The 10,290-nt window shown below is 34.3% G+C and overlaps 3 protein-coding genes across 6 annotated transcripts in view; 2 read left to right on the plus strand and 1 right to left on the minus strand.

Moving 5' to 3' along the window:
- Positions 1 to 1,196: 1,196 nt before the first annotated feature.
- On the plus strand, positions 1,197 to 2,495 carry pyurf (PIGY upstream open reading frame). Its single transcript, XM_016259321.1, has 2 exons — positions 1,197 to 1,507; positions 2,273 to 2,495. The coding sequence occupies exons 1-2, from the start codon at positions 1,326 to 1,328 to the stop codon at positions 2,412 to 2,414; spliced, it is 324 nt and encodes a 107-aa protein (XP_016114807.1). The 5' UTR covers positions 1,197 to 1,325; the 3' UTR covers positions 2,415 to 2,495.
- A 182-nt stretch (positions 2,496 to 2,677) lies between these two features.
- Positions 2,678 to 5,776, minus strand: LOC107572864 (uncharacterized). Of its 4 annotated transcripts, none has more exons than XM_016259311.1 (4): positions 5,261 to 5,776; positions 4,967 to 5,002; positions 4,830 to 4,884; positions 2,678 to 3,875 (listed from the first exon to the last, which is right to left on the minus strand). In XM_016259311.1, the coding sequence occupies exon 4, from the start codon at positions 3,870 to 3,872 to the stop codon at positions 2,886 to 2,888; it is 987 nt and encodes a 328-aa protein (XP_016114797.1). In that variant the 5' UTR covers positions 3,873 to 3,875; positions 4,830 to 4,884; positions 4,967 to 5,002; positions 5,261 to 5,776; the 3' UTR covers positions 2,678 to 2,885. The 4 variants fall into 4 exon arrangements, with proteins under 4 accessions (XP_016114797.1, XP_016114788.1, XP_016114784.1 ...); XM_016259302.1 differs by having other exon boundaries at positions 4,967 to 5,077; XM_016259298.1 differs by having other exon boundaries at positions 4,967 to 5,156.
- A 4,148-nt stretch (positions 5,777 to 9,924) lies between these two features.
- Positions 9,925 to 10,290, plus strand: part of pth1a (parathyroid hormone 1a) — a 961-nt gene continuing 595 nt past the window's right edge. Inside the window, exons 1-2 of the mRNA XM_016259763.1 lie at positions 9,925 to 9,983; positions 10,111 to 10,217. Of these exons, the coding sequence (XP_016115249.1) occupies positions 9,981 to 9,983; positions 10,111 to 10,217 (110 nt within the window). The 5' untranslated portion in view covers positions 9,925 to 9,980. The remainder of the gene's footprint in view (positions 9,984 to 10,110; positions 10,218 to 10,290) is intronic.

Consider the following 10,290-nt stretch of genomic DNA (forward strand, 5'->3'; position numbering starts at 1 on the left):
TCTGCACAAGTCTGTTGTTTGTGTGAATGAGTCTTCTGAGAGTCACTCAAAGTCACAGGCCCAGTGAAATAGCCAATATACAATCTGTTTGTTTATACTATATTTTGTATCACTGCATATGCACCTGCAATACTTTGTTTACAATACGATCTTAACTGAGAGCTTCTCCACTCCTGGCAGCTTCTGCCTTTAATTTAAGTCTCAGCTTGTTTCACAACAAGCACTTCAAATTAAAGTTTTTCGTTTTTTCAGTGCTTAAGAGTTGGTAGGTTTTTTTAAACACACAGTTCAGTGGCGACATCTGCTGTTCATGAATAATCTCTTCAGCTTCTCCGGCTCGTTTTCTATTTTACAATGCTTTAGGCAAGAGCGCCACACACTGCTTTCAATATATTATTTCGTTTAATGAGGCATAAAATGTCATAATTCTATCCAATAAATCTATTTCAAATGCTTAAATGCATTCCTCTCACTATGATTCCTTGGAACCAACACGTTATTTCTATAATTATTTATTTCTCTTGATATAATCAGTATTAATGCAGTCTGTAGTAAACCCTTCATTTAATTTAGTAGTGTGACATAATTACACTATTACACTTTTTTTCTTCTTCTTGTGCATCACATGCAATTCTTGGTCTTCTTCTTTAGATCTAGTTTAGATTATTAGTTTACATATATTACGAAACTCTTTTATTATTCGTTTTTCATTATTATCGATGCAGATAAAAAGAATAATAATTATTTATATAATATCTATGAATAATGAATAATAATAAAATGCGTGTGATGCAAAAGAAAAACAGTGTCATTATATGACAATTGTTGTTAGTTATTTGTCTTAAACCTAAATGAATGGCTCGCTGCCAGCTGAAATAGCCTATTATTGTTATTTTTATCAATAACAATAGCTTAGTAGTAGTTTAGATTATTCATTTAATTTTTTTGTATTATTACTTTAATTTTTTATTATTATTTTGATCAATGCAATAATAGCCTACATGTCATTATGGTGGTTACTATGTCTGTCGTAACACCTAAATGAATTATTTATTTCAAAATATCTGCATCCATTTTCTTGCTAAAGAGTGTTCTTTGTCCTGTGCAGACCATGTAAAATCAGATATATTCATATTTTTGTAATGAATTACATTTCTGTTCAAACTAATATATAGAACAATTTGCCACCGGAACCATCTCACGAATGTAAAAGATCAGGGGACACGTTTACAAACGCGCCTAGTTCAGCGCTTCCGGTTCACTGTTGGCGTGTCGAACGGGTGAAACAAGTTTCGTATTTTTAATCCATACAGCTGTCTTCGGATATGTCTCATGCATTGAGGACACTTGCCACTGGAGTGTTTAGCGTGCAGAGATCTGTGAGCGTCGTGAAGATCCGAGGACAACAGCGCAGCCGCAGCGATGCAGTGAAGGACAGCCAGAGTCAGCCGTTTGATGAGTCTCTGCTTGAGTTTCTTGTGTGTCCACTGTCCAAAAAACCCCTGAGGTGTGATTGTTCATCATGCATAATATTATTACCTTATGATGGCACGTAACTTACAGTAGTTATATAGCAGTGATGATCTCATATAACACCAGTTGATAAAGTTCCATTACGAACTTTTACCTTGGTATAGCTACTACTGACAAACATCAGTTATTTATTTATTTTTATCATGTATTACTTTTTTAAATTTTTATAAATGAATAAAACGTTTACTATTATCAAAATGTTACAGAATTACACATTGCAAAGCATTCTGCTTTATATGAAGATTTCATTCATTTAGTATGGGTTTTGTAGTAATTGAATTAATACTGTTTTTTTTATTGTAACTATTTTTTCATAAACTTTTCATACATTTTGTAAGGGATGTTCAGATTATGATTATCAATAATACTAATACATATTTTCTTCTGACAAATTAGGTACTTTTTAAAAATGTTTTATTATACTAAATTTGCTTATATATATATATATATATATATATAGCCTATTTGTATGTGTATAAAATTAAATATTATTTTGTGTGTAACAATTAAACTATAATAATAAAAGCTATTTTCAAAAAAGAGTGACAAAAATGCTACAGAATTACAAAGAAATCTGAAAGACATTATGCTTTAATATAAGAAGATCCCATATTCATTTAGTGTGGTTTATAGTAACTGTAGTATTAAATATGTTTAACGTGATGCATCTTTGTAAGGGATGTTCAGATTATCATTATCAATAATACTAATACATGTATTTGCTTCTGATTTTTTCAAGGTACGACGAAAGGAGCAGCGAATTAATAAACGAAGAGCTTGGTATCGCATATCCCATCATTGATGGAATTCCTAACATGATCCCACAAGATGCAAGAATGATCCATAAGAGCGGAGCGACTGAAAAACCCACTGAATCTTGAGTTTATAAAGCAAATATTTCATTGTTCATTTTCTGCCACAATGTTTTTCTCCCTGTCTACAGTGACTGTTCTTGTGCCACTGATATCCTTGTCTGGACTGTTTTACTCGGCAACCGTGGATGAAAATTTCCCTCAAGGCTGTACGAGTGCAAGCAGCGTGTGTTTTTACAGCCTGCTGCTGCCAGTAACAATTCCTGTTTATGTTTTCTTTCACCTTTGGAAGTGGATGGGAATCAAGCTGTTTAGACACAATTAAAACTGTAAAACCGTGAGACTGTTTTAATTGTAGGAATTTTTCGGAACAATGCTTGCTTGTAAACAAATCGTGAACATTCATATTTAATAACACTGAATAAACATTGAAGCAAACAATGTAAAATACAGAATAAAACTGCAAATAACAAAGCTGTGTGCACAGAACTCTCTGCTTTTTTTCATCATGAATTTGTAACATCTTAGCTTAGTCGGATTTTACTTCGTTCTTTTCTCAACACTTTCCGTGAGCTTCATCAAAGGGCACATGGGCTTCGGAGAATCTTCACCCTTCACCTTAAAAAAGAAAGACTCGTTCAAGCGGGTCTGGATGACCTTCAGCTGGAGCAGATCACCTTTGGCCTTGGGCACCGTATCGCCGTCTTCACTCGATGAGCCTGATATCTTCAGCAGGGGTGGTTTCGCAGAATCTACAGTGGATTGTTTTGGGCCATGCCTTCGTCTTGTTCTGTTTGGCAGGCTCAGGTCTACCGGTTCCTCCAAGCTTTTGGACGTGTTCTGCTGCTGCTGAAACCTGAGAGAAGTGGAGAGTGCTGAGAGGGTAAAGAAGTTTTCGGTTTGAGTGGTTGCTTCAGCAGTTAAACTACATGAGCGGTTCTCTGGCGCCTTCATGGTAGTGCCCGCACTGGAGCTTGAGCTGCTGGAGATCTCCACATATGGATCCAAGAATGATTTCTGTGTGATAAACAGGTCTTGGCTGTTTATTTCTTCAGCTGTGCTGGATTCCAAGCTGCTTTCACCGACCAGCTGCTTCTTTCCAAATTCTTCATTATTTGTCTTTGCAGCTTGGCTCTGCTCAGGTGGCAAGTTGAAATTGACTCTCTTTTTACGTTTCATGCTTCTATTACACTCCTTCTCAGTTGAATGTGGTGTCTCCTGATCAGGGAAGATGCAGATGATGGGCTGAGTTTGGTACGTATCTTCAGGTTGTTTGAGCTGTTTATTTAATTTAGGTTGCTGAAAGTCTTTCTTCGGTTTGATTTTCTTCTTTGGCTTTTTTCTTTTCTTAGTCTCTTGCATTTGTGTAAACACTGCCTCATGGCAGCCGTCGTGCAACAAGTCAGGCACATGCTTTTTGCTCTTATCCTTTTTTTCCTTTTTCATTTTCTTGTTTTTGTGTTTCTTGGATGCTTTAAAGGCATTTTCTACATTGGGAATGTTCTTCATTGTAGGGAGAGAAGCCATTTCCTTTACAAAATCAAAGAGTAACAACAAAGCACATTGGTTATTTTATCAATTCTTATTATCAATGTTGAAAACAGTTGTGCTGCTTAATATTTTACTGGAAATGGTGATAGCTTTTTTTTTTAGGATTCTTTGATTAATAAAATGTTATACCAAGGAACAGCATTTATTTGAAATAATAAATCATATGTATACCTAATACATGTCTTTACTATCACTTCTGAATAACTGAATGCATTCTTGCCAAATAAGTTTTTCTTTTCTTTTTTTTTTTTTTTTAATTTTACATACCCCATACTTTTGAATGGTTGTGTATCACGGTTTCCACAAAAGTATGAAGCAGCACAACTGTTTTTGATATTGGTAATGATATTAAATGCTTCATGAGCACCAAATCAACATATTAGAATGATTTCTGCAGGATCACGTGACACTGGAGTAATGATGGGAGAAAATTGAGAAAATTTTGCCATCACACGAATAAGTAACATTTTAAAACATTTAAATAGAAAACAGTTGTTTTAAATTGCAGTAATATTTCACAATATTACAGTTTTTACTGTATTTTGATCAAATCAATGCAGCCTTGGTGAGTTCTTTTAAAATCATTAAAATGTATTAATATTAATTATTTGGGCAGGCAGTGTACAGATATGCACATATGTAAAACTATAAATATAAATATGTATTTACATAATGTGTATTTATCGCTATGTACATGCATGGTTAATATGCCTGGTGCAATGCAACAAACCATTATGTAACCTAATGTAACCTAATAACTTATGAAGGCTCTATCATAAGTTACACAGTAGTCAACATTTGAAGTGGATCAAAAAAGTTAATCAAAGTTGTCCTAAGACAAGAACGCATTTTGGTTTTAGGACAACTTTGATTAAAGGTTTTGGATCCACTTCAGTTGTTGACTATGTAGTATAATTTTTTGTGAATACTCACATGCCTCGCCAGAGTGAAATTTCCTATTTGTCCTGTTTCTTTTCCCAAGAAGCACCTGTCAATGTAAAAACAAATGTATTTAATTCAAATGTGGAATCATTTTTTCAACTATGTTCCAAATCTTGTGTAACTCTTACCTGATTTAGCAGGTCACCTTTCCTCTCAGACAGGGCCTTAAAAGTCAGTGCAGAAACAGTAACAGTAATGAGGAGAGCAGACTTGTGGTTGCATTTGTTGAGAAACTGTAGCTAAAGTGGAACGCTACAGTTGAACACTTAGTTCATCGCGAGGTCATTCTCCACAGATACTCAGCGGCTTGTTTAACTGCTCGTCCTTCGCTACTAAATATGACAAAGTGCATTTCATTTAAAAGTATTTCGTGTATTCTTGTGTTTTGACCTCAACCAAAAGGAAAACTGTCATGTACTTACCTATTTTGCTCATTGACAAATTACACTCCTATTTTTCCGCCAATTACCGCCTCAGTGTGTTGCCGACTGCGCATGCTCTGTACGTATCGACATTTTCGAGCATTTATGAACAGCATGTATCTAATAAAAAAATGATGTAAAATACATTCTAAAAACAAACGACGTATAAAGACAATTACTGCTAAGAAAAACTGTTCGCAGTGGTGTGTACTGAAAATGTGCCATTTCATAAATCACGCCGTTACTGTGACAACGAAGAGCTACGTAACCTTTATTATCTTCAGTCCATTCATGAATAAGCATCAGTGCTCTGTGCGTCATTCGGTTTGTCAGGCAACTATTTTCACTGCTGGAGAAATCCCTTTCTCACATAAAGGGCGCTTTTTGTAGCTTTTCTTCTTAGAAATGGCTTCCGTGGTCTATCGCGTCAGCAAGCAGCAGCTAAAATGATTTTTTACTGCCATTCTTTTTTTACGGACCAGTGGGAATATCGCATGTGAACCTGCATTAAATGTGTTACTGATGTCTTTCCGCTCCTTAAACAGTTTCTTTGAAGCTACGTAAGGTTAAATCAACCAGCGTCACTAGCTGAAAAAGGTCACCAAATTCAAGGTTTATTAGCAAAAGAAAAAACATACATTTTTATTTAGTTCTTCCCAAAACCTTTTTAAAATACATTTTCATGTTTTTTTTTGTTTGCTACAATGTTGTAATATTTATTTTGATTTTTGTATGATTTATTTATCGTTTGTTCCGTAAATTATATTGCATACAGCATTTTCTTTGTGTATTAGCACACTGTGTTCTTTATTTTCTGTTTGGTTGGTATAGTACATTGCACATTGTACATTTTCTCTGTGTTTATACTATGTATCATAGCTGTGAATACAAAAATACACGTCTTAACCTGTCTATATTATATTAGATTCTAATACACTAAACATTGTACATAATTTGTTATCATAGCTGTAAATACAAAAATACACACCAGACCTGTCTCTATTCTATTCTATTCTAATACATTGCACATGGTACAGCTTTTCTGTGTTTATACAGTGTATCAGCTGTAAATAGTAAAATACATTCCAGATGTCTATATTCTATTCTGTTCTAAAACATTGCACATTGTAAATATTTTCTGTCTTTATACTATGTATCATAGCAGGAAATGCAAAAATACACACCAGACCTGTCTCTATTCTATTCTATTCTATTCTAATACATTGCACATGGTACAGCTTTTCTGTGTTTATACAGTGTATCAGCTGTAAATAGTAAAATACATTCCAGATGTCTATATTCTATTCTGTTCTAAAACATTGCACATTGTAAATATTTTCTGTCTTTATACTATGTATCATAGCAGGAAATGCAAAAATACATGCCAGACCTGTCTATTCTATTCTATTCTGACTATTCTAATACACTGCACATTGTATATCATTTATGTTTATGCTACTGTATGTATCATAATTATAAATAAAAAATTACACACCGGACATGTCTATATTCTATTCTATTCTAATACATTGCACATTGTACATATTTTCATTCTGTATACTATGTATCATAGCAGTAAATACAAAAATACATATCAGACCTGTCTATTCTATTCTATTCTATTATTTCAGTCTTCCAAGCATCTAACATTTTTTCCAATAAAAAGCAAATCTTGTTGCATTGTATTTTGATGTGCTACATCATAAAAAAAACAGTCAAATCACTATAAAAATGTTACACAAATTACATTTTCTAAAATATGACTACAAATCTTAAAATGTTTCAGAACCAATATTTTATGATAATACCTTCTTTTAAAAATGTTTAATGTTTCACCTGTTGTCAGATGCTTTCAGGTGCCAGTTATTAACATATGTCGCCATTCATTTTGGATATCAAATGTTGTGTTCAAATCAGCCCACATAATAAACATTTTACCCCTCAATAAACCTTGAGAAAGACCAAAAATAGCACATGATGGCACTTAATATAGATTCAGTTCATTGTGTCACAACACTGTAAAATCCAATAGTTTCCCCTACTTAGATTTAATTAGTTATCTTTACTTAGTTGTTATACTTACTAGGTTTTTATTAAGTTACAGCTACTTTCAAGGCAAATAAAACAATTTACTTACTGTTTTGAGTGACACTTACTTAAAATATTCAAGTAGCCACAAAGAAACCAATGATATTAATAAACCAGTGAGAGGCAGCAGTGCATTAATATGTTGCTAATGTGCAACATAACAACAGAAGAAGAAGAAGAAGAAGAAAGGCAAAAGAGTCTTAATACATTTTTCATCCATCTCCTCCATGTCTGCAGCCATCTTTCACTAGTTGCATTCACTCATTTCCCAAAGTCATCTTGAATGTTGAATTTTCAATACAATTGAAATATTTGAGAGAGCATCACATAAGCTGACTTCATAAATTGATGTTGATTTTCCTAAAATGTTTTTTTTTTTACTCACCATTATAGTGATTGGCACTTGGAACTTACTTTGTGGTAGTAAAATGTTCTCTCTGTTAGTGCAGCAATGCATCATGAAGTCAGAGTTATTTGAAAATATTTTGAAAAGTAGTAAATAGGTTACTTTTGGAAGGTAATCTGTTTTCTAATTAAAACACTAATATATTTTGTGTGTGTGTTTATTAATGAACTTTATCAAATTTAATTCTTCAGAAATACCTTGCGATGCTTTAAATTGGGTTTATATAATCCTTAAATAATGTGTGGTGATATGCTAAAGTCACACACAGACTTAAACATTCAGCACGTGAATCACAACAATGGTAACAATTCAATTCAATTTGTTTTTCATTAATTGTAACAATAACCATTTCATTTGGTATTTTTATTGTGCTACTACTGACACAAGACAGCAAATAAAATTGGCAAATAAAATCAACTGTAAAACAAAGCAACTGCATCATTTATTCATGCCGCAATGCACTCTGGGAGTCAGTGAGTAGCTATACTTAAGTCATGAGTAAACCTAAATGAAAGGATCAAGTACCCCCTACAGTTCTTTTTTAGTTACTAGAACTCTCGTGTAAGTAAACTATACTAACTAAGCATTTGTCAGTACAACATACTATTCCTATTTCACTTTACTTAGTTTTTTCAAGGTAATCGGTTTCCATGCTTTTTTTAAGTAAGCCCAACTAATTAGATTTTACAGTGAAGGACCAGCATGTCTTTTACACCTGTGGCATGACTGCATTGGGTGTCCTTAGGTGACTTGATATCTCCCCCTGAATTCTCCTGAATAATCATGTGTAGTGGTAACACACACTGCTGATGACATGATCCGCATCGATAAAGCATGAGGTAATGAGAACTACAGTTCGGGGGTTGAAAGGTCCCCCCTCCTGCCTCCAAAGGGTCTAAATACTGCTGAGGATTGTTAGGACTGTGCTAGGGATCTCTTGCAAGGGTCAAAGGTCTATTTGTTTGGTGGGTGTCATCTAAACAGGCCATGCCCACTTCAGCCCATACACAGTACTGCAAAAGACCGGGATGGGGTCAAACATCTTCAACATGCGGGCCTTGTCAGCCATAACTCTTGTGAATTTGGTATGTAAACAACTTTAATTGCTTACCACCTGCGAAGTTTGTTTTACAGAATGCCAAAGGATGAAACAGTAGCTCATGGACAGGTGCAATGCACAAGATGCAGTGAACATTTCTAGAATAAGCAGTATTCGATACAGCTTACATGCACTTTGCTGGTTATTGCATAAAACATAGATATTGGGTGACGATCTCTCAGGTCCTCTATAATTTACAGACTGAAGTGATGCTTATTGCCTCGTGTGTCATCATACCCTATTTTTTCTTGAGTCAGAAGCCCATAGCTCGGAGAGAAACCCTAACCACACCACGAGGTAAGATCTATGGGTCAGACCTGTTTAGGTACCCAAACACACTCTCTATGTCATGACATAGCTATTCCTGGGCTACATTTAGAAAACTTCGCTCATAGTTACCTAATCTGCATCCAGTGGCCATAAAAGTAGGACAGAGCCGTCCACCTCCCCGGGTGCCCCTCTGGACACCTGTGACTGCAACAGGTTCTTTGGCTGGACTACCACCTGATAGAGAAAACATGTACACGTAGCAGCTGCTATAATAGTTGCAGTAAATGAATACCTTTTCTGTACATTTTCAGAGAAAATCCGGAAAACTTTTTATTGGTCTAGGAAGGTGGATGCAACTATTTCAGAAAAGAAAAAAAATCAATATGTACAATAATTCAATCCTTTAAGGTTAATAAAATCATACAAAATCATACACATACAGCAAACATTCTGAAATTCAAATTAGATAATATTTATAATAGAATAGAATAGAATAGAATATAAATAATTTACTACCTGATTTAAATAACTGAGCAGTACGAACATTTTTCACCTTTGGAATTAAATACAAATATGTATGTATTTGTTTGTGTAATTATTGCTAGGTAGTTAAGGAAATTGTACCACTAATTTACGCACGTAAGTTCAAATTCAAGGGCGGGTTTTAACGAGGGCTGAATTATTGGTGGTGTTGTAGAGGTGTTGTCACGGGGTGACATCATCACTAATAATGAAGGCGGCTCATCAATGGACACAGAGCTATATAAGGAGCTCACCCTGTGAACTGTGAACCAACTCTAATGTGAACTGATAGGCTGATGCACGAACTCCCGCAATCTCTTACTTAATACCCAGCAATGGTGAGTTCAATCTAAATTGTGTTTGTATTGTATTATTTTTTATCTTAGCTATATATTTAGTTCTATATGCTAATTTTGCTCCAATTAAATTATTATTGCCATAAACGCATTTATTTTTATTTCAAAGGTTCATAAAACGATTTCCATCAATCTTGGACTTTTGGAGAAAACAGTTGTACTTTTCTCCATCTGCATATTATTCTATTCAACGCATGGAGATAGCAAGCCACTGGGGTAAGTATACTGTAGCTAATATTTTTACAATTCAGTAAAACACTTTTTTTTTTTTTTTTTTTCTAAAATTATT

The sequence above is a fragment of the Sinocyclocheilus grahami genome, unplaced genomic scaffold (assembly GCF_001515645.1).
Source record: "Sinocyclocheilus grahami isolate Dianchi unplaced genomic scaffold, SAMN03320097.WGS_v1.1 scaffold30.1, whole genome shotgun sequence".
NCBI lineage: Eukaryota > Metazoa > Chordata > Actinopteri > Cypriniformes > Cyprinidae > Sinocyclocheilus > Sinocyclocheilus grahami.